A 27,943-nucleotide genomic window follows, 5' to 3' on the forward strand; every position below is an offset into this window, starting at 1 on the left:
TACCAAGTAGATTTACTGGCACCATTCATGATTCATGCCGCGCCGCAGGTCCATCAGTTTTTCTGGACGTCGACGAACGATCACATCATGTCAAAATGATGTGTTCCGCCTGCAAAATGATGTGACGTGACCTGGTGGCTCGAAATGAAAATGAACCAACAACAGGGTCACACTCACACACACTACAAGGTTATTTTGCCAAGAAAAAGTAGTTCAAGAACCCGCATCGCATTTCTTTGAGTTGATAGCAGTAGTTAGTGCCTGCTGCACTTGCGGCGCACGGTTGACTCGAGCATGGCGTCGATGAAATCAGCGTTCAGGATAGCAGCGGAGTTCTACCCGACTCAACTCTCGTTGCAGCAGAGTCGCATGAACTTGTGGAAATCGGGGAGATCGTACAGTCGTGCCTTCAGCACAAGTAATGTGCGTGGGGACGGATCTGGACCCGTGCCGTCTGCTGTTCCGTACGACAGGAGCGGCAGCAATTTCGACTCAGCTGCGACCGGCGACAAACTGCCCAGCAGTGCGGACGCCGTGATTATTGGCGGAGGTGTTGCAGGATGCTCCGCTCTCTACCACCTGACCAAGCTGGGCATGAAAAATGTTGTCCTCTTGGACCGCTCCAAGCTCACAGCGGGTACAACGTGGCACAGTGCTGGACTGGTATGGCGACTACGTCTACCCGATACTACCATTCAGTTGATGACAAGGACACGTGATTTGCTGGTCGATACAAGTGAGACGAGTTTGCAAGCGGAGAGTGGCGTCGATGCTGGCTGGGTTCAGAATGGCACACTGTTTGTTGCCACCCAGAACGATCGTCTGGACATTATGAAACGTACTGCGTCGGTAAGTGAGAGTGTATCGTACGGATTAAAAATGTTCAGAACACTGTACTTATCATGTTGCCATGCAGTGTGTATAGGAAATGGTGGCCCTAATCACTCCACAACTGTGTGGGAGGGAGGGGGATAGCTGGGGTAATCCCATTACCCCAGCTATCCTCCCCCCCCCCCCCCCCCCTGGAGTAGGTGTGAGGATGACAGCACATCACAAGGCGAGGGCACACTGTGTGAAAAACAGCGTTACTGACTGCAACCAGAGAGGTTGGCAGGATCCCTGGTTTTGCGGCCATTTGAACCGTATGGGGTCACGGTCCTGCCCCGGTCAGACCCTATTTGGGGAGAGGGTGGGGTCAGGGCATGACCCCATACCGTCCCCGTATGGTTGCAAGACCAGGGTCTCCGGTTGTAGTCAGGAACACTGTTTTCTATGCAGTGGGTCCCCTGTCTTGTAATGTGCTATCATCATCACCACACCGGCCTTGTAGTCTATCAAGCAAAGCTTATGTAAATTATAGTGCTGGAATGATGCATGTAGGCTACACAATTTCCATATGCTTGTATTAATTATAGCCTGGTATGTAAGAATATCATTGAATTTTCAAACTATAGCATCTACATTGTATGCTGACCGGTCTGCACCAAGACCAATTCTGGCCAAGTGTGAATAGCAACATTTACAAGGGTTGACCAAATCCTGATTATGCAGTTATATCTCCCACCCCATTCACGCATGTGTCCCCATTCATTCTATTCCGGTGTGCATTGACGTACGTACCTCCATTGCTAGCTGATCGGGCATGGGAAGTATGGGGGGGGGGGGGGGAGGGGGACCAATAGCCCTGACCGTGTTTCCATTTGTACTTGCTGCTAGATGGGACATGCCGTTGGCATAGAGTCATCCGTCATTTCCCCTGCTGAAGCTAAGGAGATACACCCATTCGTGAACGTGGATGATGTGGTCGGTGCTGTGTATAGCCCTGGTGATGGGATCGTTGAACCGGCTGGCCTTGTGTCGGCGTACTCCCGAGCTGCCGTCCGGAATGGTGCAAAGGTATGTGTGTTATCATGCTCCTAGTCCTACTGAATTGATCACGTACGTGTACCTGTATTGCTGTATCCGTGGTCTGTAGAATAATGTGATGACATCGTGTGTTCTAGCAGGGTTACTGTAGCCAGCCTGAAAAGGAACTTGAAGAGGGTGGGCTGACTGAGCTCGTACGTCATTGTACACACTGGTCACGGGTCTACGAATGGACATCAATTCAGGGGCGTCGGAAGGTAATTTAGGGTGGTATGGTCAGCCATCCGAGGCACTATTTACTTGTTGGGAGGAGGTGGCTCCGCAGAAGAGTTCTCGAAAATCGGAGCCCAAATCAGTGCATTTTATTGATTTCCAGGGTACCTGGGGCCAAGAGTGGTGCGGTCAATACCGTAGTGACCGTAGCGTGTCCGACGCCCCTGCACATCATGGTAACGTAGGTCGATTGCCCCTACTTACTGAAATTTTCCAACTGGACAAACACACTGGTCTACTCTTCAGTGACTGTATGCATGCATGGTGTCCTGGCTGGATAGCCTGGAATCTAAATTAGCAATGTTGGTGATTCGAATCATGCATTGGACAGGGACAGTTTGCCACACCATGTCGCTTTGGCTAGCGCGACCCTGACTGCCAGATGCATCCTCAAAGATCCGTTTTAGTCTAGAAAAGAGGTTCTGCGCATGGGGCAAGTGACATGTTTTGCCTACAGTAAGATCGGGCGCCGAAGAACGCAGGGGCTCGAGCGCAGCCTAGGAAAGTTCTTAAATTTTTGATTCTAGCCAGACCGTTCTTATTCACACGCGCGCGGCGAGTCGAGTGACGTCATGACGTTTGTCATGACGTTTGTCATGTACATGTACATGTAGTGCAATGTAGTACTTCTAAACTAGTGGGTGTCGTAAATAGGAATGACTGTACATGTAGCAGTTACTGTTTACACGTGTACATGACATGTACTCACCTCCCATACATGTACAATGTAGATCTACGTACAATGTAGATCTAGTGTTCTTAAATCTGATAATTCTAGCCTGGACTGTTCTTAAATTTTGCCGGTTTTCCAGCCTGGGTGTTCTTCGGCGAGGTTTTCTTCGGCGCCCGATCTTACTGTACTGACCAGGAATGTACATTGCACCTGTTTGTCAAAATTAATGACATGGGGCTCGTATCTGGAGTTTTGAGATATGAGATAATCCTTATTGCAACGTGAGCTCCCATAGCTCAGTCGGTTAGAGCGTCGTGCTAATAACGCGAATGTCGCAGGTTCGAGCCCTGCTGGGAGCACGCTCTTTTTTTCTTCCTCTTTTCTTGTTCATTTGGTACACTGCAACTGTCCTTGTACTCTTTCTTTTTTAACAGATTTTCGAGGACTGCCCAGTGTTGACTATTGAGACGAGTAAAGAGGGCTTTCACTCGTCGCGTCAGGTCTCGGCGGTTCATACAGACCGTGGAACCATTCGCACGCAGTGCGTACTGAACTGTGGAGGTGCATGGGCACCGTACGTGGGTGCTATGGTCGGCGTCAACGTGCCCCTGTATCCCGTGCGACATCACTACGTCGTCACCGACTCCATCGAAGGCATGCGTGGACTTCCACACGTGCGCGACTACGACCAATCAATCTACTTTAAGACGCATGGAGACGCCGTGTCGTTTGGTGGTTACGAGAAGGACGCTATCTTCATAGACGATGTGAGTATCCGGCAAGCCGTGGTGCACTGCATGGCTGGTGTTCTAAATGAATTCAATGCACCCCAGGTGTTTGTCTTTGATAGAATCACACTTGTGGGTAACATCCCGACCTTTACCAGAAAACTGCCTGAGAAGGATACATGTACGTCATGCATGTTGCAATTCTACTAGTGTCGCACGGTGCTTGGATGGCTGGATTCCGGTGTCTGCTCTGTAATTCACGTCCGTGTGAAACTGTGAATACTTCCTCTTGCTGTGCAGATCCCCAAAGACTTTGACTTCTCGCTGTATGACCTGGACTGGGATGTGTTCTCTCAGCACATGACTGCGGCCATGCACCGCATGCCTAGCTTGGAGAAGGTGCGCCTCAAGTCCACAGTGTGTGGACCAGGTAAGTGCTGTCGCGGTGGTGCATCAATGCCAGCATCAGCATGTACAAGAAAATAGGAGTTACTGGGTGTTGTAACATGAGCCCAGCTTTCTCACTGATGCTGGCGGGTTATTGGATTGCTACCGCATTGCCCTGCAACAGCTGTGGCCAATGTGCAGCAGTTCATGTTTCGAATTGTGCTGGCCACGCATGTTGCATCAATAATAATAATCCCTGTATGAGAAGCACATATCATTCTTTGCTGTGCATTTCCTCGCCAGAATCATTCACACCCGATCACTATCCGCTCGTGGGGGAATCCCCTGAAGTGCGTGGCTTCTACGTAAGCTGTGGATTCAACTCCAGTGGTATCATGCTGAGTGGCGGAATTGGTCAGCAGATTGCAGAGTGGATCATACATGGCAAGCCAAGCCTGGACATGTGTCACTTTGACATCCAGTATGTTGGTAGCATATTATCTAGCTGGTTTTCCTACAGGGCCACTGCCACTGCCAGTGTATGTGTAACGTTATTTGGATGCAATATGAAGCCAAGCCTTTCTGCCAACGTTTACCGTGATGTGATGCCGACATTGGTTGAAGCCCCGCAACAAATTCTGGAGTACATTGCAGCTTCTTACTGTCGGCAATCACGTTGTGTTTATTAGACTGAGCTTGTGCGATAGGAGTTGTTGTTGTCGCTGATAGTCCCAAATAGGGACGTGTTTTGTTACGGCCATGGTTATTTTACTGTTCCTACGGACAACATGTATGTGCTATTAAACAAAATTTGTGAAACATGCTAGTGTTGATCTTCTTCTGCAACCGTTGTCTCCCTTAGGCGGTTTGGTGCGTATGCGCGAGGCAAGACTTGGTTGCGTGAACGCTGTCATGAAGAGGTGGCCACGAAAGATTCAGTCAAATATCCCAATGATCAGCCTCTGGCAAGTCGTAACATGATCAAAGACCCACTGCATAAGGTACTCTAATTTCAGAAATTTTAGGTGCTCAATATTTTCGGTATGAGGGCAAAAGGCCAGGTTAGGTGAACAGAAATTTTAGGTACAGAGAAGAAGTTCTCTATTGGATAATGTGTGTAAGTGTTTGTTCGGTGTAATGAAATTTTAGGTATGAAACAGATGCACCGAAAGTACCGAAAATAAAAGTACACCGAAAATTTGTGAAATTACAGTATGTACTTTGTAGTCACTGCCGCCGGCACGGTGTCTTTGTTCTCAGCCAGCTTGTGTAGGTCAGCAGCGGTGTTGGGTATGTCGGACAGTCCCCAGTGCTATTACATCGTCTTGTGGTATCTCTTTGCACGATGGCTGGCTGCTGCTTGTCGGTGCTACACTAGTTAATTAAACTCGTTGTCTGTAAATAAGTTTGCACCTTTCCCTCTAACTGATGAATTTGGTAAATACAGCCAATATGAAAACGAAACACTCTCAGCTGCGTTCAATGATCTTTATACGTTTGTTTACAATCATTGCATCACCACTTGCCATGAGAAGGGTCGGTTTTTCACATTTCGTGTGTGTGTGCATGTGTTGTAGGAGCTTCTGAAGGAAGGCTGTGTGTATGAAGTATCGAATGGTTGGGAAAGACCTGGGTATTTCTGGCGGCAAGGCGCTATACCGGATCTGAAGGTTGGTGACGTTGTTATTGGCACTCCTTGCCCAGCTATAATTATTATGGTTGGTGTCTGACCGCATGGATAATCTATCTTATTAGTGATTTAGAGAGGAGGTTTGACATTACTAACGCAGGGGAGAGTTCAGCTAGAACCCCTCCCTATGGACTGGTACTAATGTAGGAGTTGCATTATTTAGTAAAAAGTATATATTTCATGTTTTTAAAAGAGTATGGCCATGGCTACTACACTAATCCATACTTGGTACTTGTAAGTAGCTTGCAAATGAGGCTGGATGGAGTCAGGTTAGACCGCTGTGCTATCACTAAGAAACTAGTAAATAAGAATGGAGTAGGCATCCTGCACGCCTGTGCGCATGCCGGGTTCTGTGATATTAGAGAGGTTAAGATGCACGTTATTTCCGACGTGACGCGCAATTTCACGTCAAATTTGGCGTAAAACTCCAAATTTCGACGTGAGCAGCAGGTCACTTGCGTTGATTTTTCGACGTGCGAGCAAATAACGCGAGCTGAACTTTCGCGTCACGTCGGAAATAACGTGCATCTTAACCTCTCTATTGTGTTCATGTGTGTTCGCACAGCACGATGCATTATTTTGTGAATTTTGACTACATGTGTTTGATTGAAGTGTGTTTTTTCGCTCTGTTTTCCATCAGATTTTGCCATATGACTATTGCGGTGCGTATGGGCATGGAGCACATGTTGACTACCCCTACCGGGATGCTCTAATGCAGGAGTGTTCATTCACCGACCATCCTGGAAGCCACAAGAGTGTAAGGCAACGGTAGTGGTGCTAACTGCTAAGTAATTAGAAGAAAAGGAGAAAAAGTGGTGCTGAGTAATTAGAGCATTAGTACATAAGACTGGTACACAGAGGGAAGTGGGTCTCAAGCAGGCTAAGGTGCAATGCAACCTCTGTGCATGTATTAGGCTAGCACATAGTTCACTGAACCAGCTCCGTCTGATGGTCAGTCTGATCTGTGTGATACGGGAGCATGTTGATCTCTTTCATTTATATCTTCTATTTTGAAGACATTAGTGTTGACCCACACATTACAGGTGAACAATGGTAAAACAATGTGTTCCACGCTACACTTGGACTAAACTGTGTGAATCGCTTACTCTATGTTGTCACAGCGATCAAGCATGTTGTCCTACCCCCCCCCCCCCCCCCCATCGATGCTCTGGAAGAATGGCAAGATATATGCATGTGTGTTGTCATGCATGGGCGTGTGTGTGTGTGTGTGTGTGTGTCTGTCTGTTTGTATGCCCTGCTTGCATCCTCAGATTGGTCAAGAGTGCGAAGCAACGCACAAGACTGCGGCCCTCTACAACTTGTCATCGTTTGGCAAGCTGCTAGTGCAAGGCAGAGATGCACAGCTGGCCATTGACTGGCTTTGCAGTAACAATGTCCGACAGGAAGGTAGGATACCACATTGAACAGTGATAAGCGGCCATACATATGGCTAGAGATACTGGATACAGGCTCAGCTAGTATACTACGTGTCCCTTTCTGGTTTAATATATATTATAGATTTTGAGAAGCTGTGATGACAAGCCTCAGAGTCCTCATTCCGGTTACCAAGAATGCTTTAACCAAGGGTGTGCAACTCGATGATCTCTCAGCCCAGGGCGGATTGTTTTTATGACATCGGTTTTCCGCATCCGTTTTGCTCACTGATGCTATCATGCGGAGTTGAAGATCAAAAGTGAAGAACAATTAGACAAAGCAATTACAGTAGTGGAAGAGAACAATGAGTGGTAGATCTATGCAACCTACTGTACAGGCAGAAACTTTTGTCGTTCTATAGTTTCGTCCAACTCCATAGAAAGGGAGTTCGTCCGGTTCTAAATTTCGTCCATGGATCGCAAGAGTGTATTGAAAAGCTGGACAAATCGACATTAGTCCGGCATTTAATTTAGTCCAAAAGTTCCTTGGATGAAAAAGACGAAATTAAATTCCAGACGAATATTTCTGCTTTTACAATTAAATCTGATGAACCGACACCATATGTACATGACAGGTGTGGAAAGGCATACACACTTGATTATGCTTCTCCGAAACGTAATGCAGTAAAATGATTTTGTCCTGGGCGAGTCCACTGCCCCTCAGGTAAATGTATGGCATGCACTCTTGCGAAAAGCTTTTACCTACTGTCACACTGTACTAGCTTGTCTAGCTGCTGACTCCCCCCCCCCCCCCCCCTGTGTATCGTAGTAACTGTTACTTGTCTAGCTGCTGACTCCCCCCGGTGTACTCAAGTAGTAAATCTTACTTGTATGGCTGTGTTTTGTTGTGGCAGGTAAAGCGGCGTTCTCGTGCATGCTCAACAAGCAAGGTGGCGTGGAAGCTGAAGTGATGGTCACTCCACTCTCAGCCGACTTGCACCAGTTCTTGGTTGGATCGCCTCCCGGTGGTGCCGATAACGACAGTCTGTATTACGTGGTGTGCGGTGGATCCACCCTGACGCACGTCCAGTGTCACATGCAGAGGGCGATACAGGACCAGAAGTTTGATGCTGCCGTGCAAGATGTAACTAGCAACATTGGTGTGCTCAGTTTGCAGGGACCTCGCAGGTGAGTGCTTTCGTTGAGGCAGGTATGACTTGTCTTCACCAGCCCATGGCATGAACCAATGGAGCACATGTTACTGTTATCTCACAAATCTGTCCTTCATGGGTTCCTGTCTGTGGAAGAAGATAACGTCTGTTGCCGCGTTCAGCTGAAACGTACACTGTACGAAAAACCTGTGGCCTTTGCAACAGCATGGTGTGCGTTGCTCTGATAGCCTCGAGCTACAGTTGGCACACAAGTACACATCACAGGCTGTGTACTGTCTCAGTGCTACAGTACCTGTTGCTGTTGATGCTCCAAACAGATCAATCTGGTGTATTCCTTTTGTTTTCCTCTCATGGGCAGCACTGAGATTCTCCAGCAGCTGACCAAAACTGATCTGTCGGTAGCCGGCGCATCAGGCATGGGAACGCAGTTCACAATGGACATAGTGGGACGCCCTGCGCTAGCCATGCGAGTGCCATACCTGGGCCAGTCGGGCTACGAGCTGCACATCACCATGGACTCTTTGCTGCAGGTCTACGAGCAACTGATGAAAGTGCCCGACAGCGGCCTGGTCAACGCTGGCTTCCGCGCCATGAAGTCCGTCAGTCTGGAGTGGAATCATTGCTCGTGGGGTGCTGATCTTGGAGGCTGTGATACTCCCGTTGAGGCTGGTCTGGGTTCGACGTGCTCCCAGTTCAAGGACTATCTTGGCAAGGAAGTTGTGGATGAGCAGCTGCAGAACGGAATCACTCGCCGTCGTGTGCTGCTGGCAGGAAAGCCTGAAAAGTAAGACCCTGTCTGTCTTCTCTCTGTGTGTATGGGTTATGCCATGCGTGGATACAACCGACTGGTGTGAGGTTTGTATCTAATACCCGTCCTAGCCCCACCCAGTCCTTTCGAAGAAAGTGTTTTCACCTTTCCCATTACATCCGTTTCATGTACAATCAATGGTTATAATTAGGGCTGAGTCGGGTAGCATTTTCTTCGGGTATCGGGTCCGGGTAGTTTTCCACGGGTAGCACGGGTACCCAATCGGGTAATGTTTCCATGGTAAGACCACAATGCACACCGGCCCCTTCCCTTGCGCATTGGGTAGACATGCGGGAATTATTTGTACACGTGCACTGTATATGATGTCATCTGCGACCTCGGGTTTTCGGGTACTATTCGGTACCCGACTACCCGAGGTCCTCACGGGTAGCACGTGTACCCGACTACCCGTGCACCACTAGTTATAACCTGCCCCCGGGCCAGGGCGTGCAACTCTACGTAGGTTTGCAATGGGGTCCACTGCCAACAAAAAAACTCCCATCACGAGCTGTAGTATGCTCATAGTACGTGAAGTGTTCTGGCAAACGGTAGAAAAAGAAAGTAAATAGCATCCCCAGCAGAAAGTGGGCAAAAGCTCTGGCAGATGCAGACTGCGCACATATCGGCTTCTGGTGTATATCATACAAAACGTCTTTGCAGGGAATATGGACCATGGGGTGTGAGTTTTCGCCATCGTAAACCCCGTACAGTGCAATTTTTCACACTCTTGGGAGGTCTCGGATTGCCGGACTCTTGGTATAGGGAATGCAGTGTATTCACCGAGTCTCAGCGGCTTTTAATTAAAACAATGTGTGCACGTACTTGTACGTGTTTTTGTTGTTGCAGTGGTGGCCCTCTGCTTGGATCGGAGCCAGTGTATAGAGATGGCAAGGTGGTGAGTTACACTCGCCGTGCTGAGTACTCACACCTTCTAAACACCAACCTGGCCAGTGCTTATATTCCCGTTGAAACTGCCACGACTAACGCCGCTGACTTTGCCAAGGGCCGCTTTGAAATTGAGCGCATGGGCGAGCGCTTCCCAGCCGAGCTGTTTCTCAAGGCACCCATTAAAAAGTGAACTCTGAAGACCACCTCTGCCATATGTCATTCTGATCTGGGTCGGTCCACGCCCAGTCATGACAAGCCAGGAGCATAGTGATGCTACGCTGTGTACCCTGTTGGAAATTTGAGTTGAAAAAGTGTGGGCCAAGCAAACCCCTCATAGCAGTGTAGTGCAGTGCACATAGGTGTATCTTCACATACGAGACTTGAACTCGTGCATCATAGTGTTGCTAGATTGTCAATTGAAATTTGTGTCTTCTTTCACGTGTCAACTGCTTATTGCAAGCATTTTCACCGCTGGCTCCCACAATACATGTGTGGTGCTAGTATGCAGGGAGCGCTGTGCCGGGTTCAAACTTGATTTCCAGTGTCAGTTCAATGATATTATGTTTTGTGTTTTGGAAGACTAGCAGCAGCTGAAGGTTTGCGGCATTTTGCTTATTGGCTGACTGCGCCTTCTTTAGTGGACCCGCTTAGGGAGAATTTTTACTCTAATGCTATTCATTTTATATGGTACTTTTGACAACACCATCCCAGTTTCCTTCTTTTTTTTGCCAAGGATCGACTGCCTTCTAGACAATATTATCCTTCTGTGTTGGAAACGGCAGGGGCACCGCTCCTATCGAACACATGTGGTTGAGTGGCAAACTAAGCCATACATAGCACTCATCTTCCGTTCCTCTCTTCCTCATCCTTCCCGGCTTTCACAGGAGAGCGCCTCGATAGGCTGACGCAGCCTTTCGTCAATCTTAAATAAAACTGATCAATCAATTAATCCATCACAATATGGGAAGTTGTCCATGTTCATACTATGGACTCAGTGCAGCAGTGAGTAACAGCAGATTAAGTCAAGAGATCACGTCACATGACGTGCATGGAGCATACGTACTATATTTCACAGTCACGTGCTCTATACTATTCCGCTTCTGTGGACCATGGACACGGGATTAAAGGGGATGACATAGCCTCACAGCCCTGCTGGAGAGACTTCCTGCCTGCCACTTCCAGGTAATGTATGATTTGCCAATCTACTACTATTGTGTGTGTAGATTCATATACAGAAACAGGAAGAAGTAGGAAAGGACACTCCATTCCAGGTCAGAGGTGTGCTCAGGGGAGCATTCATAAGATATTTGGTGTTGAGAAAAAGTCACAGCTTTCCTAATATTCCATGGCAACATTACGTACTTTTAGATTACGTCTGACGTTTATCACCATTCCAAGAAGTATGGTGTATATTTTCAAAGTCGTTGACTCATCCATGCATTTTGTTCCAAAAATTTCCATCCAGATCTTTGATTTTTTTGTTAGAAACAGACACAAACTGTTAATCCGGGCTTGCCCCTGTTGTTTTTACAGCTCCGGCACATATTGCCTCGTAGCCAGACACCTTCAATTCATTAGCCACAAAAATTGTCGAAGTACTCTAGGGAGTAGGGTACATGGTAATCTCAAAGTAAGTGAAAGTGTGATTCATGTCTAGAGAAGTGGCCAGGGAACTCGGTGCAGTGGCAAACTACATGAAACATAAGGCCAAGTCCTAATGTCAATCTGTGAATATGTGAAGAGAAATCATCGTGAGCAGTAAGCTGGCCAGCAGCCTATGTACACCATGTAAAATTTTCTTTCTATTAAATGTGAAGTATTTTGTAATGATGCTAAAAGTGTACGAACCACGATCCGCCAGTCAGTACATCACAAAAAACTAATAGAGGTGGAATGCAAGGCAAGAATTCTGTCAGTTACGGAAACGAATTGCATGGCCTTCAGCATTTGACCAACCATGTGAAAGTCCAAACAAGTCAGTTGTTAGAGCTTGGATTGGGTGCCAGCCATTGCAGCGGCTGCATAGGGCTTGAGCTCGCCACGAGCAACGGTGGCCAGGTGGACCTCATCGGGCCCGTCAGCAATGCGCAGGGAGCGTGCCAACACCCACAGGTGAGCTAGTCCAGGGTCCTGACTGACACCGGCGCCACCGTGGACTTGTATAGCACGGTCGAGCACGGCACAGGCCATGCGCGGTGCCGATACTTTGATCATCGCAACCAGATGACGGGCGGCGCGATTGCCCCGAGCATCAATTAGCCGAGCAGCCTGCAAGGTGAGCAGACGCGCTTGATCAATCTCGATGCGGGACAGTGCAATATCAGCCTGAACAGTGCCCTGGCGCGCGATGGCCTTGCCGAAAGCTGTGCGCTGGCAGGCACGCTGACACATCGCCTCCAAACCCCTCTCTGCCATTCCAATCAGACGCATGCAGTGGTGTATGCGACCGGGTCCCAGTCGACGTTGGGCAATCTCAAATCCACGTCCCTCGCCCAGGATCAGGTTTCTGACGGGAACGCGGACATTCTTGAAGTGCAGCTCCAGGTGTCCGTGTGGTGCATCGTCGAAGCCGAACACGGTCAGAGGGCGAACTTTCTCCACGCCGGGTGTGTCAAGAGGAACGAGTATCATGGAGTGCTGCTTGTGGATAGGTTGGTCTTCAAGACCTGTGGACTTGCCCATCAAGATAGAAATCTTGCAGCAAGGGTCACCAGCCCCAGAGCTCCACCATTTCTTGCCATTGATGACATATTCATTGCCGTCGCGGCGAATCTCGCACTCCATGTTCGTGGCATCTGACGACGCGACATCCGGCTCGGTCATGCAGAAGCAGGAGCGGATGCGGCCGTCCAGCAGTGGCTCTAGCCACTCGGCTTTCTGCTGCTCCGTTCCAAACAGATGAAGCACCTCCATGTTCCCGGTGTCCGGGGCGCTACAGTTAAACGCTTCTGGTGCGATAACCACGCTCCTTCCCATCTGCTCGGCCATGAATGCATACTCGGTTTGGGAAAGTTTGGAAACAGACGGCAGGAATAGATTCCACAAGCCGCGTCGTTTGGCTTCCACCTTCAAATCTTCAATAATTTGCGGAACTTGCCAGCGATCCTTTTCGGCCAGTTTCGCATACTGCTTGATATACACAGGCTCAGCGGGATACACAAACTCGTTCATGAACCCAATAACTTCAGAGTAGATTCGCTTGCCCCTGTCCGAGCAAGGAAACATATCCATGGCGGATGAATTTGCTGCTGAACTGGTCATGGTCCGAAAGATCAGAGAGGAACCACGGGAACTGACTCGAGAAGCTCTTTGGAACATCGCTCTTGTTACGCAATGTTTGTAAATTGATATTCATTCACCTCCTGTCCATCTCTCTTGGAGTTTGAGCCCAAGCTGCAACTACCGAGCTGTCAAACTCAAGGTCAAAACTAACTGGTTGTCAGAATCAGAAGCAGATCAGAACGGGTGAAATACACTTTCCATTCGATTTCTTTTTGAGCTTTCTTTTGTCGCGTCGGTCAACTTGATCCTGACGCCGGGAAGGCGTCGTAGGTATGTAGTTGTGTGAACACTGAAAAACATCAGTTTTATTCTGACAATCATGAATGTCACGACTCGGACATAAAAAGTGTGACATACGGTAAGCTAATAACAAGAGTACATAACCCCCCAAGACTGCAAGAGTACCACTGGGGTTATGTACTCTTACTAAAGTTAGTCTTGGTAATAACAAGAGTCCATAAACACTCTTGCCTGAGTCTTGGTAATAACCTACACTGAATGTGTGACAATCAGTGCAAGGTGCAGAATGTAGCAGCTATGGATGTGATTTCTCCCTACATCACCAGTGTCTCACGCTCAGGCTCCTCCTATCTATTTCTACAATGTAGTACCATCTCAGCGGCTTTTGTTATCTCGTTTTTGTTGTTAGCACCTGCGCTGCACTGAATTAAAAGAAGTCACAACAACATTGCATATCTGTGTCAATGTTATCGCTTTCTGCTGGCTTTTTAAATATGCTGGTGATGGTGATGGCTGATGGAAGGCTTTTTCAGTTGAAACTCCGGGCCCGATGATGGAGAATCAAAAATAATAAAAAGTTCCGCTGGCATTCACGTGGGGAGACTGCCATGGTTTACAACAGCTGGCAAGCAGCAACCACCAGTTTGGTTGACGGGGTACAGTAACCCAAATGCTTTTTCGTGACAGGTATTCAAGGCTCGGAGCCGGGACGCAAGCGGCACAATGTACATGATTGTACATGTCCATGACTGTACAGCGGAGCACAAGCCCCAAACTTCATCTAATCTGGACAATTGTCCGGATGATGATGATGGTGATGATGAACGGTCAGGATTGTTCTTCTTCCGGCTGGTTATCAACCCCAGCCGCTCGTAGAAAGCAGAAGCTGCCTTGTCCTGGCCTCCAGTAGTGCTGAAAGCAAGAGGCACAGCGGGCATGCACTCCTCACTTTGCGAACATGTTCCTGATAGAGATGATGTTACTCCACCGGGCTCCTGCTCATACATGCAGCTTCAAGTTGTATTTAAAGCGGGGATAGAGAGGACCAAACCGGCTTGAGCGAGCATGAGGGTTGACCACTGACATAATTCGAATGACGGAAAACCGTATCTGGCAAACCAGCCATGTACTAATGATGTTCCCAGGTGGAGGAGTCAACTCGAAAATGGCTGAAGTTGGACGCAGTGCTGATGTCATGAACACTGAGCTCTGGAGAGCATGCATGCTGGTGCTGGCGCATCAACTCATACATACCGGTACTACATAGTCGACTCCTAGTCATAGTGTCCCAGGAGATGGATACTGGATACTGGAGTGGAGTGGATAGCCACCCAACGGGCACACGAGAACACTACAGTAGAGAGTACTGCACAAATGGGTCAAATGCAGCTGTGTGGGAAGTGTGCGGACAGGTCCAACCATTGTGAAGATGGTCAGACAGCATTGAGAAACATGTGCTAGTCAGGAAGAGCAACTCCCTGATATTGCTTGAGTGAATGGCAGGTAACCAATTCCCTGTCGGACTGCCGTTTTCCGCCGCAGGGTCCTGGATCTCTGTAATTGTCGGCTTCCGGCAGCACTCGCATACTGGTAGTCATAGCCTCATAGGTCACTTTGGCGTGGTGGCCCTCTGCCGTCCTTGCATCTGCCCTAGTTTCCACTTTCACTATGACGATTCTCGTGCTTTCTGTACTTGACGCCATCCATTGACATCTTCTGGCCTAACTTGCGCTCGACCAATAATGTTAGTGGCACGGAGGAAAGACGCTGGGAGGAAAGACGCTGGGACTGGAAAGACGGAAACAGTACTTAAAGTGATGGCGGGGAGACAATCCCGACGCCTCCGAAACGATGTTGGAACGGGTAAAGCGAGAAGGACAGGGACAGATGTACTGCATTTGGCACATCTGAACTGCTAAAGTATTAGTTGAGGGCAACGTCTACATCATGCATGTGAGGAAAGATTAGCTTGTAGCGGAGAGCATTTGAATGCATCACGTAAATGTGCTTGTGTCCAGCTGGGTGGAAATGAGAAGGGGGGGGGGGGGGGCAGCGTGGTGATCATGGTTATAAAATAATACATCCGTTGATCCTGAGCTACACTAGTGCTCAATGTCAGAGACGGAGCTTAGTAGACCTACATAGCAGACTCAGCGGAGGTTGGTTATAAGTTAGTTGTAACTCTGAGTTTCATGCCGTTAGGCAATCATCAGACAACTGATACTCGGATCTACCCAGCAGTATTCTGATAGACATTTCCGGTACTGCTCCTTGGGTGACGGTAGAGGGATGCTCTTCAGGGAATATCCCAGTAGCATTGGCCTTGAAGCGACCATAGCTAGCGTGCAGTGTAGGGATAGAGTGCTCGACTGGGTAGAGCCAGGAGTGTGGACAAATTATTTGTCCATAGTCCTGATCTCACGGGATTTAATCCCGTGAGATCGTCGAAACAAAGGAAAGGCCGCCACATACCCAGTACTAGTACTAGATCTACACTAGGCTGCCGGTGTGACCAGGTAGATCTACACTGGGAGTAGACCTACTACAATGATTGTAGTAGGTCTGTATCGGTCATGTTGTAGATCTACTCTACTCTTTTTTCTCTTTTTTTGGCGCTTTAAAACCCAATATGTCGCATCAACATCGAGATATGCACGAACATCGTCAAAAGGAGAACATGCAGAAGAAGAAACTCTAGTCTTAGACTTAGGGCGCGTTCGAATTGTCTTCATCAACTGTTCTAACAAATTATATAAAGAGATTAGTTGAAGTGTCCCATTAGAACGGTTCTATCATTTTAGAGTTTTTCAGTGGAATTGTCATGGCGATGATGACGTCCGATCAGATCGACCACCTCCAGTGCTCCACGTACTACGTGACGTAGCTATTCCAAACTCTTCGAAACTAATCCACCTTCCCATCGGATCAGTTTCGAGGAGTTTCGAGGAGCTTCGTTTTTCTAAAGAGGCCAATAAGGCCACCTCTTCAGAAAAACGAATCTCCTCGAAAAGTCAAAGAGTGACAATTCGAACGCGCCCTTATTTGTAGTCTAGACTGATCAGAGCCTCGATACGTACGTACGAGGGTAGCGCTAAGCAGCCAAGGCTTGAAAGTGCTACGTCACAGCATAGCAACAATTTCAAAAATTCAAAATTGACAAAAATTGGATCCACTGTACTTGGATCCAGTTTTTGTATGGATCCAAGCACATTTCAAGCCGTCTTACTCACAGCAATTGCAAGATGATGTAACCAGTGAAACTGACTGATTTGGCTACTGGGGGCGGGGTTACAACTGGTGGCGAAGTAAAAGTCACCCCTGCATACGACATGAGTGGGTTGCTATGCACCCACATACTGATGCAATAGCAAAGCCACACCTTAGTGGATCCAAAATAGAAATCTGATGTCAACTTAGTACTCCCTGGCCGTTTTTGACGTCATCACTTTCAAGCCCTCAGGACTGGTGTTGGTACATGTAACACTAACAAGTAACAGTAACACTAACAGTTACATGGTGCTAGCACTAGCAGCTACAAAGAGGCCATGCATGTAGTGCCCATGGTTACAGCGATGGTTTTCAACATCTTGCCTTCAACAAAGTAAAACTAATGTTACTTACTAAAAGCCAATCAAGGCTTCATGTTGCAGTTTGCTTCCTGTTCTAGCTCTGCCATTTTCTGTTTTGTTCTTTTGAGCGTTTGTGCAATACCGATGTTATGTCCGTTTCGAGGCAGAGACAGTTTTAACTGTAAAGTTTCGAGGCGGAGAATGTTGCAAATGAGCGAGTACTAGTAGATAACTGATTGAAAGATGTTTAGTTCCACCTGTGTACTGACACTGTGGATCTTGGAGCGATAGCCGTAATGAAATGTGGGCAAAGCGGTGAAACGCGTTTCAAGAGCCGGCTCAAAAAAAGTGCATCGCGGATTGTACAATGTCATGTATGTACCCAAATACTAGTAGAACGCTACTGAGTCTGTTGATTGATTGTATAGCCTATAGGGGTGCTTGCTCGCGCAGCTTCACTTCAGCAAAACAATCGCATTAGGATCTGCATCGGCTCGTGCACGCCTGGCTCTTCCATTGTTGTTGCATTCTTTCCCGTTCTGCCAGTACAGGCTGAGAGGCAATCGGCATGCTCGTTACATGGTTATTATGCTGTTTACAGCAAACGGTCGCCCTGCCGAGCGCAATCGCTTCAAGGGGTCACGGCCTTCCAGATCGAGCATCCGTACTTCCGTTCCCAGCCGCATCGGACCGGTGCCGCGAAGATTGACCACGGAATAGGTGAATGCACAAACTGACACAGCTCCTCCAACCGTTCGAAGAATGTATACGCCTCTGCCATAGTTCTCCCTACTACTAGAAGACGCCCCTGGTCGGTGTTGGTTCCAGTTCCTCTGGTTCGTGCTCAGGGAAACCTGTGTGGATCAGAAAGAATTATCTTCGACGAAAGCGTCATCCTCATCCGGGCGGCGTTCACAGGCCACATACCTGCCTTGTCGGCCACCCCATCGCAACAATGGCGTCTTCGTCTTTGCGCCTCACAGCTCTCGGTCTACTATTGGTTTCCGTGCTGTGTCTTTTCCGACACAGCTCGGGCCAAGTTTTGGAGACGCCCACCCTGCTCGTGGATCCCATCGAGTTGAACGCGTTCTCCGCGGACGGCACCTGTCCAGCACCTCCGGGCGCCGAGGAGATGTACCAACTACCCGGGGAGGCGAACACGCGTGTGTGCAACGCCACCAGCAACCCGCCGATCAGTGTCAACACCAGCACGGCAGGAGAGTTCTGGAAATCCGGTAACGACGTGGACGACAGCTCTATCACCGTCGAATTTGTTGTGGTAAGGAGCTGATCGAGCTGGTCGAGGGGTTGGGTCATGATTAGAAAGTTACTTGTGTGAATACAATAGTGACTGATGGCCAGATGTATCACCATATGCTATGGATCACCCGCCTGTTCTGTTCTTGCTGTAAGCAATCCCAGTACCAGTTAGGTGTGTGTGTGTCTCATCATAATGGATCATTGCGTAGTTTACGCACAGGTAAAATGAGGTGGACCGACTTAGAGTGGTTCTCCAAACACACTCCAATAGGAAATCATGGTATGTCGGATTGTCCAGGAAAACTGGGAGGAGGAGGAGGAGAGAGAGAGAGAGAGATTGAGAGTAAGGCCAGTAAGGTGATCTTTTGCCGCCGTCCATGTCTCCTTCTTGAATTAAAGTAGTCTTGCAGTTGCTGGGTGCCTTTTCCGGAAGGTCTTTGCAAACACTGGCCTGGCTTGTTTCACTGTCTTGAATAGGATACATGCTGGCTGTTGCCTGCATGCAGCCTCTACTTGTAGGGCCACTCTCTCCACTCAGTGGGGTGGAAATGTAGTTGTTCTGTGGCATGTTGGATCATCTTAGGGGTTCTTCCACCGACCTGAAGTTAGTGAAGAATGGCAACTGGGCCCATGAAGTTCACCCAGCCTCTTCTTATCTGCAGCCAGTCCAGGGTAGTCCAGGGTAGTCCAGGGTAGTCCAGGGTAGTCCAGGGTAGTCCAGGGTAGTCTACATGTACTGACACTACAGCAGTAGCAGGGAAGACTGAGGTGCTGAGCATAGCTATGCTACACGGTCTATGGTCTACTGTACACAGATACATAGATACACAGATACATAGATAATCGTCTCCAGCTCTGGGAGGACAAGACGTACCATGTACCAGTACACTGAACACAGCCACACTGTTTATAGTCTGTTGTCTAGACAGGCACCTGACACTGCCCATACCTATCTTTCAATGGGGAACTGAGGCCAGAGATATGACATATGGCTATATCCACAAGAATGGAAAAAGTAGTAATAACTTATTTCCACTAAAACTCACCCAAAGGGTGCCCATGGACCAAGACTCATGAGAGAATGAGTGTAACTTGGCTCTGGACTGGGCAAATGCATGGATCATGGAAGAAGTGATAGTTGGAACTTGGAATGTACTGAACAGTTAGCGGTACTTACTCCTGTGCCTATGGGCAGGTGTGTAAGCTAGTCAACCTATAACTACATTAGAGACTCTTCACTGATATAGAAGTATTGGTTCTGAGCTGACCACACAGGGTACTGCACCACCACATTACCATGTGAAGACATTAGTCATTAGGAATTATTTACAATGTCCAAGCACTTTCAGTTGGACAGATGTATGTTCTGTGGTGCCTTTGGGTGGGTCTCCATAGTAGCTTGTTGAATGTTGTGGACCTCATGCTTACAGAGGTCAGGCACTTGAATGAAGCATGAGTCAAAGACAGTCTGCCATGCTGGAGGTGTTTCAAAGGATTGTTTCTATGGGCCACTTAACCTCATTTCACTGGCAGACCTTCACAGGCCGTCTGTGTACACTGCTTCATGCCTACTCACCGGGGCACAAGCACTGTTTTCATACCTGCAGTGCTGGATCTAGGATACTGGGTATTAAACCTCTTCACAAACATAACCTCTATGGATGCCTCAGTCCGGTACATGCTGTGCAATGGCTATTCAGCACTAGCTACCAGAACAACATACCATAGACTGAGCTACATGCGTGGAACTCTGCTTTCAAGCTACATGTAGTAACACATACATGTACATGATGAGGACGCACACTAACCACACAAGTAGCAGACCAGTGCAGTATGGTATGGCAACTACTACGTTATCATAATTATGTACTGGGATTGTGTACATGTGCCCTTGGCTCTCTCTCCTCAGAGTCTCAGTCTCCAGTGACAGTCCTGTACTAGTACAAGTACCAAATGTAGTAGTGCCTCTAAATTCTTTTCTTGCAGCCACCTTGCTTCTTTGCTGGTGTGCAGGTATAAGCCCTAAATGCAGACAGATACATGAACATGCACAGTCAGTGCCTGCTCACTGTGGTCCCCACAGCTCACAGGCAGAGGTATGCATCAAGCATGCCACTCAAGGTTGAAGTGCAATACAGTCATGTAGATCTACTTCACATGCTTCCCCTGTACATGCAGGTTAGGTACATTAGAAAGTTGATTGCTAGCTGTCATCATCTCAGTGGTCACATTCCACATTCCCCCCTGACTTGACACTAGTGCATGGCTGTGGGTTTCAAGTCACAGTTTGAAGGACATTCTGCCAGGCCTGTGCGATCTGCAGGACATTCCGGAAACTGACTTTCTGATAGTGAAAAGGATCACTTTGATCGTACTTGTGGCTTGCCTGAGCAGGTGGCCTGTTTTATGACAAGGGAAACTTCCCATGTCAGTCGACCAGCTTTCCCACATGGGAAAGTCCCCCTGGCAAATACTGGTTCTCTGCTCTTGCTTACAAGCACACACGATCTTACGTGGAAAGGTCCAGACCGGAAACGATGTACACATGTGATGCTGTTTGCAAATATGGCTACTGTAAACAATGCAAGTAGCGGATGCCCCCCCCCCCCCCCCTCATGAAGAAGGATGAGTTCATATGATTCGCACAAAACATCTTTGAGGAAAAGGAGAGATGGAAGTGGTCAACGTTGTTTTTCCGCATGTACATGTATGACGATGGTACCGTAACTGCCACCTGCAAGTATGGCGAGGGCGCTGTAAATAATTAGCTCTGATGTGATGTATGATATGCAACATACGAGTGTGTTGTACATGACAATATTCATCATGATGCGATCACAGTTTGAGCATTTTGCATGCTTGTTTGCTTGCTTTCATAATCATCTCCAAACTGGTCAGTGTGCTGTACCCTGTGGTTGATCTACAGCCATTCGTGGTGAACTTTGTGCAAGTCACCTTCCTATCACCAATGCCCAGTGCACTGGTGCTGAGCGGCGAGTTCCAAACCGGAGTGTTCCGTCCGTTCATGTACATCGTCAGTGACGTGGCACAATGTCAACAGCTCTTCGGTGTGGACCCGGCGTCAAATCTGCTGCCCGACTTCAGCAACATTGCTGATCCGTTCTGCCAGACGTTCCTGGACATCAATCCCAACTCTCAGCAGGTAGGTCAATTCGTGGGCTTGCATGCAAGGCCACGAGTTATACATGCATCTGTTTGGCAGTTTACTGCGGCCAGACCCAAGAATGCATGTGTAATAGATCACCGAGTGTTATAGGGAGGCACACACAAAAGACTGACAAATGCGTTCTTCGGCTCAATCTCCCTGAAGTTATGCTTTACCTATACAACTGCTCCGGCTCAATCTGCCAGGAGGGACAGGAGGGACAGGAGGGACTGTGAAAGGAACTTGATACAGCAGTAGCTTATGTACACAGTAGACACTAGACGTTACAGGCTAAGTAAAGAAAAAGCTGCAATTGAGAATCATTCAGCAGGTTGTATTATGCAATGCAGCTTTGAAATGTACTACACGTATTTGGGTGAGTATTGCCGTGCAGCGAGTTCAATGTACTTACTGCACTGCAGTGAGTACAATGCGTCAACATGTTACAGTTCACCAGTTCGTGAACCGTATGCTGAGGCGTACAAATAATCTTGGTTGGCTCCAGAAATTTCGCAACACGAGCAACAGTTACGTACTAGCAAGGCAAGGATATTACACATGCTGTACAGACTATTCACATTGTGATGTTATACCGGGTGGGAGGGATGGGGGGGGGGGGGGTATACCGGCCCATGGTAAGGTAGGACGGAAGAGGGGAAGGAGGGGAAGGTCTATTTTACATTTTATTATTGGCTCAGTATCCGAGTTAACTGATTCAGTTTCTTTTTAAGAAAATCACTGGAGAATCGAAGTTGTGTTCTTTCTGGAGAAATCTTTTATCTTCTACGTGTCAGCTTGGTATACCCAGATTTGATCATCAGTGTTTGACTTCCCTTCTACTTTGCTGGAGATCTTGAAATGTCCTCCTGTCTTGTGGGTGTTACTGCTGTGCACAGACATTTGAACTACGGTTGTTCAACGAGAGAATTACTCTTAACGGATCCGCTCGTATCAACCCGCGTCAGAATCCAGCTGTGATCGTGAGTTGCCGATAGATCTCTTGGACGGCACAAGTGTTTGCAATGCACCGGTGTGCGGCATGTTTAGCGCAATACTCATTACCGGGTATTCTTACGTTGAGTAGTACTGCATTGTATAAGCATGGTCCAAATAATTGCAGATAGTGCAGTAGGTAGAAGTGCATGAATATATTGTGCTCTTGCGCATGCCGACGTCACCTGATCAGTATGGCCAATTACTATAAACAGTCCATTGAATGCGGTACATGAGACTGTAGCCAGGCATGGCACGACTAAAGGGATGAAGGTGGGTAGACAAGCTAGGAACCACAGCGTTAGAAGGGTGAAGAAAAGTTTAAAAACAAAAGTGCCGATTCCGAAAGCCAGGTATACCATGGTTCTCGTGGAGCATCATTGATTGCATGTATGATCTCCTGTTGCTAGCCGTTCCGTTGGAGTGGTGTGCATGTATGCATGCATGCAAGCCTGTCATGTTTGACGCCCATTTCCCCTTACTGTCACATGTGCTGTCATGGTTGAGCTGGACATTTCTTTCATAATATCATCTCAGTGTCTCTGTTTGATCCTGCTTCTTTGCAGAACTTCTTCTCGGCAGGCCAGATCCGCCTGAACTTCTCCTCATTTGCAGATCCAGTCTTCGTAAGTAGTATACACATGGCATATAAAGTGAAATACATTGACCCGTGCATGCCACGGTGCACCATGGTCAGCAGACTCAGCACACATATGTACGAATGGGAAGAGCATGCCGGAGCAGCATGTTCAACACCGTGATTTGCAAAGTAGCATTGGCATTCAGTTAACCCGACATGGACTTCCTAGATCAAGTTGTCATTATTCTCCCCCCCCCCCCCCTCTCATCTCTCTCTCTCTCTCTCTCTCTCTCTCTCTCTCTCTCTCTCTCTCTCTCTCTCCCTCTCCACCTCTCTTTGGATAACCCGTCATTTGGTGTTTTTGTTTGTTTACTGTAGCCATATGTGGCAGTGGAGCAGATCCAGGTTGGTGGCCACTGTATTTGCAATGGCCATGCTACTGTGTGCAGCCTCCTGCCCGGCACAGAGGGAAATATCATGTGCGACTGCCAACCACAGCGCTTCACGCAGGGTCTGCGCTGCGAGGAGTGCCAGCCACTGTATAACCAGCAACTATTCCGAACGGACGCACCATGTGAACGTAAGTCCTCTTACATCTCCTACTGCTGCAAGGATGCTTGTGTACTTGTATTGCATTGTGATGTTCTGCACTTTTAAAATCACAAAAGGCAGCTCAATCATCAGTGAGCCATGCTTATCGAGCACAACAGCGAACAAACCTCTTTATTCCCTGATGGAGGCCCGTTCCCGCACACACACAGCAATGCAACCAGTAGTGAGGCAGGATACGCAGTCATTGAACATTTTCAATATATCTATAATTATGTACTTATGCAAGCAACAGCATATAGCCAGCAGAGCAATGTGTCACGATCGTGAGCACGACGACACTGTACCACGATCAGGCCTGGGACAACTCCATCTCCTGGATCGTTGCGAGCGCCTCATCTGCCTGTGCCGCTGTCATTGCCGCCCAGTCAGTCGCATTGTCCACCGACAAAGACGTCGCCCTCTCGGCTGGCTTTGGCTGACCGCCCTTGGCACTCACCACTAGGGCGGTGCAGTCCTTCCTTCATCCGGTGCCCAACTGAGCGACACCGCCAACAGATCGGCTCCTTCGGTCTTTGTTGGACCGGCTTCGCCTTCTTGGCGGGCGGCTCCACAACCTCCGGACGATCAGGTTCCTGGTCCGGCTGGCATCCCGTGGAGTGCCAGAACGCACCACTGGCCTTGTCAAACTCCTGTAGTGCCGCCGCCTGGCGACGCAACTGCTGTGCCGCGGCCCTGCGATGCACGGCATCCAGCGCGTTCGCTCGCCTGGTGGAGATCCTTCCTCTTTCTAGGAATGGTGAACTTGTTTGCCTCAGTCCTACCAGCCATCCTGGTCACAGCACCACTTGTCACAATCGGGGGTCCGGTTAGTCTCGCCCTATGGCTATGTCGTCTCTAACCCTCGGAACGTTTTCTGACAAGCATAGTCACGGCCGGAAGAGCACACCTTCACCCGGTCCTAACCCAAGACACACTGAACCAACTGGTCTTGTCAAAGCAGAGAATGTTCACTTGTCAGGAGAAGAGCAGCAAGAGATCTCTTCGCTAGAAGCAGCAGCATGATATCACCCAATATCTGAGAAAATAGACCTTCGGGCTATTTTAGTGAAATTGATTTTTATTGCAAAATGATGTCTAGACTTTATAGAGTAATGTGACATCGTTTTACGACCATCCGACAAAGATTGCCCATGTAGCAATGCGTTTTATGGTTATGAGTCATGTTAGTGAATTGTGCATTTTTGCAATGATTTTGAAAGATCAGTATGATTGCCACTACCAAAAAAATTGTTTCCGTGTGATAACAATAGCAAACTGTAGTAGAGTGTTTAGGTACTTCTTTTCCAGCATCCACGTACATGTACATGTAAGTTTTTATTGGTTGTGCAGTGAGGCAGCACAAACTCAAAAGTTACAGCACGTTACTTGCGATCGCACAGCCTCATGTGCTCCGTGACATCTGGTTCGCCAAGCCTACCTACAGCATAGAGCTTGCCATCCGAACCATTTGGCGATCATCGTCGCCAAGATAAACCCGCATAATTTCGTGCTGTTTTCAGCAGGTCTGGCAGGACACTCGGGAAACAGTTCTGCCACCCGCGCAAGGGCGGCAAGCAACCCTGCAAGCGACGTGTCCTCAAGAATCCACCTGCTTGTCCTTGCGTGGAGTTGTAGCAGCTATCGCTGAGGGAGACTGCGCTTGGTGTTGATCACACTCATCCAGGCCAAGTCCTCTTCATCGTCGCCCCTGACAGGCACCGCGTGTCACCTGTCATTGATTTACCTGAGCTGCGCTCTCAGAACTAGAAATGCTGTCGCCGCTTGACAGGATACCCACACAGAATGGTGCATCATGATCTTTGTGATCGTGGTTGCTGTCCTCTGTGAACCCTATAACCAACTGATGCAAGAATCGCCTACAATTTCCTTCCGCCATTGTCGTTTTTGCAGTTTGCTTTGATAGAATCAATTTTTTGCGATCAAATTTGTTTTTCGCTTTTTCTTAAAAAAACACTTAGTCCCGAAGGTCGAAAAATCTCAGATACCGGGCCATATGATATAGTACATTGTAGAGACAGCGAGCAACGGCATACTTGCCAACCATACCGGTTTTCCCGGTATACTACCGGAAAACTAGGGTAGTTACCGGCATACCGGGATTTTTGACATTGGTCGAAAAACTACCGGGATTAGCACTGAGCCATGAGTGTTCAAAAAAGAGGTGTTGTGGTGTGACAAGGGCACATGCGGCCCTGCATTCACAGAATCACACATGTAGGGGCGATCTGATAAGGAGGAAACTCAGGTCACAGTTTGGTCCCCCATTCTTAGGGTAACTCCATAAACCTGTACTTTCTGCTTGTATTCTGAAAAAGAAAGAAAAAAATGCGCAAAGAATACGCCAAGAATACTAAAAAATGCACACAAAAAAGAGAAAACGGCCGAAATTGGCGAAAACCAGCAAAATAAGGGAAATGGGAGGAAATTAAGGGAAACTGGGTGTGCGACTAAGGGATTTGCTTTGGCTGGGTTGGCAAGTATGCAATATATTTGCGGAACATGCAGCTGAACTGCAACTTTGTCCGCTACGCGGAACGGCGATCGGCCACGCACGCCTGTGTGATCTAGCAGCGGCTGTTGTCATGATAAGATATGCAAAGTGTGAACGACCATTAAACGGGGCAAGCCCAGACCCGGCGTCTGGACCGCAATACACGTGATTAAAAGCATAGCCAGCCAATGGTCTGGCAAAATCACATGTGAAAAATTCTTCAAATCAAGCATTGGTGTGTTCGGCAGTCAACCACATACTGTAGCGTCGTGATAGTCTAGTACTGTGTACATGTGGGCAGGCTGCTACGTGTGCTGTTGCATCTGTTGTAACTGAATCAGTGTGCAATGTATGCGTTTTTTTGCCGTCTGTTCCCAGAATGCCAGTGTTACGGACATGCCAGTTCATGTGTGTACGATCCGAACGTCGTGGGACAAAGTATCAATATCAACGGTGTCCTTTCGGGTGGTGGATTCTGTCAAGGGTGCCAGGTTGGTGTTAAAATTGAAAAATACAGTGCACTGTATGTGTTCTGCATGAATCGGTAGTTCCGCAATAGTCCCAGCGGTACTGACTGGCATGACCCCTCCTAGCCGAGGACACACTTTGAGGATAGGACATAATTCACACTACAAAGAGGAAACGGAGTAAAATAGCTGAAACGAAGATGTTTAGGTTTCATACTCTTTGTTCTGTCATTGCAGGGTTCCACTACTGGTGTCAACTGTGAGCAGTGCATTCCTCAATTCTATCATCCAGGAGTACCAGTCAATCTGACCACTGATTGTGTTGGTGAGTGACTTGACCATAGCATCGGCTTTTAAAAGAAGAGTGGCTGCTGACGAGTTTTGTTCCTGTGCTATCTCGACCCAAATTGCCTATGCCAATGCTCCTGACAACTCCGGGATTACTGTGTTTGTGTTTCCTGCATGCAGCGTGCAACTGCAACACCGCTGGTCAAATGTTCGCATCTGGTAACTGCACCGATGGAGTGAGTTATTTGATATGCTCTGCTCGCATTCTGATGTGTGCTATCATAGATTCCATTGCACATCGAGAATATTTTGTTTGTTATGATTATGATTAACAACATATGCCATGCCGTTACTCAATCTCCGCATGCCATCTTGATACTCAATCTCTGACTCCGGACAGCTAACTGTCGTGCCATCTTGTTAGATGGTAGATGTGCATGTACTGGTCACATTGGTGTTCTGCAGCAGGTACTTGTTACGTTTAGCCAGCCTGTGACCTTAGTGCTTGCCCTCCGTTCCGCTTCCTGCTTGCTGTCTCTTTGATGACTCGTTTCCTTCTTCTTCCTCTTCTCCTAGACGGGTGTGTGTATAAATTGCAAGCAGTTTGTCACTGGTGACCAATGTCAACTATGTACAAACAACTTCTTCAACTTGCAAGCCAGCAATGCAGATGGATGCGAACGTGAGTTTCCGCAGCTCAGCTCTGTGTTTAAAACGATGCACTACCACCAGCTGCATTTGCTCGTCATAATGCAAATGAGTAGATGTCCTTGTTACTGAATCATCGGTAACCAGCTGAACAAGCTCAAACACTGGGCCAATGTCACTACTACACCATCCCTGTCTGCTTACAGGTCCCGGCGTTGTCAAAGTACCAAGTTATATGCCTTCTGCATGTTGTGCTGTGCTTGGTATCATGCAGCCTGCAACTGTTTTGAACCCGGAACAACCACTGGCCAGGCGTGCGACATGGTAAGCATTACAGTCAGTGGAGCAACTACTGTACATCCACATTGCCTGGCAAGCCTCACAGTCTTGTACTAGGCCAGTGAGTCGAGCAATACGGGTCGCTACTGTCACATGAGTTTTAAATAAGACAGAAGCATCTTACCAACCTACCATTTGTGCCAATGCATT

General features: G+C 48.0%; 3 protein-coding genes and 1 non-coding gene across 4 annotated transcripts in view; 3 read left to right on the plus strand and 1 right to left on the minus strand.

The window, feature by feature from the left end:
- The first annotated feature begins 69 nt into the window (after positions 1 to 69).
- LOC135814474 (sarcosine dehydrogenase, mitochondrial-like) lies at positions 70 to 10,811 on the plus strand. The gene is made up of 12 exons (XM_065327598.1): positions 70 to 849; positions 1,717 to 1,896; positions 3,247 to 3,579; positions 3,841 to 3,970; positions 4,231 to 4,408; positions 4,790 to 4,928; positions 5,505 to 5,597; positions 6,258 to 6,374; positions 6,889 to 7,024; positions 7,905 to 8,178; positions 8,521 to 8,946; positions 9,817 to 10,811. The coding sequence occupies exons 1-12, from the start codon at positions 295 to 297 to the stop codon at positions 10,046 to 10,048; spliced, it is 2,793 nt and encodes a 930-aa protein (XP_065183670.1). The 5' UTR covers positions 70 to 294; the 3' UTR covers positions 10,049 to 10,811.
- On the plus strand, positions 3,098 to 3,171 carry Trnai-aau (transfer RNA isoleucine (anticodon AAU)). Its single transcript has one exon. It is a non-coding gene; the product is annotated as a tRNA-Ile (tRNA).
- A 501-nt stretch (positions 10,812 to 11,312) lies between the features above and the next one.
- On the minus strand, positions 11,313 to 13,326 carry LOC135814475 (probable acyl-CoA dehydrogenase FadE2). The gene has a single exon (XM_065327599.1). The coding sequence runs from the start codon at positions 13,174 to 13,176 to the stop codon at positions 11,842 to 11,844; it is 1,335 nt and encodes a 444-aa protein (XP_065183671.1). The 5' UTR covers positions 13,177 to 13,326; the 3' UTR covers positions 11,313 to 11,841.
- A 4,391-nt stretch (positions 13,327 to 17,717) lies between these two features.
- LOC135814476 (laminin-like protein epi-1) overlaps positions 17,718 to 27,943 on the plus strand; it is a 54,373-nt gene continuing 44,147 nt past the window's right edge. Inside the window, exons 1-10 of the mRNA XM_065327600.1 lie at positions 17,718 to 18,228; positions 21,136 to 21,372; positions 22,272 to 22,355; positions 22,935 to 22,994; positions 23,327 to 23,528; positions 26,430 to 26,542; positions 26,756 to 26,843; positions 26,987 to 27,042; positions 27,383 to 27,488; positions 27,729 to 27,778. Coding sequence (XP_065183672.1) covers positions 17,905 to 18,228; positions 21,136 to 21,372; positions 22,272 to 22,355; positions 22,935 to 22,994; positions 23,327 to 23,528; positions 26,430 to 26,542; positions 26,756 to 26,843; positions 26,987 to 27,042; positions 27,383 to 27,488; positions 27,729 to 27,778 — 1,320 coding nt within the window. The 5' untranslated portion in view covers positions 17,718 to 17,904. The remainder of the gene's footprint in view (positions 18,229 to 21,135; positions 21,373 to 22,271; positions 22,356 to 22,934; positions 22,995 to 23,326; positions 23,529 to 26,429; positions 26,543 to 26,755; positions 26,844 to 26,986; positions 27,043 to 27,382; positions 27,489 to 27,728; positions 27,779 to 27,943) is intronic.

The sequence above is a fragment of the Sycon ciliatum genome, chromosome 4, assembly GCF_964019385.1.
Source record: "Sycon ciliatum chromosome 4, ocSycCili1.1, whole genome shotgun sequence".
Classification (NCBI taxonomy): Eukaryota; Metazoa; Porifera; class Calcarea; order Leucosolenida; family Sycettidae; genus Sycon; species Sycon ciliatum.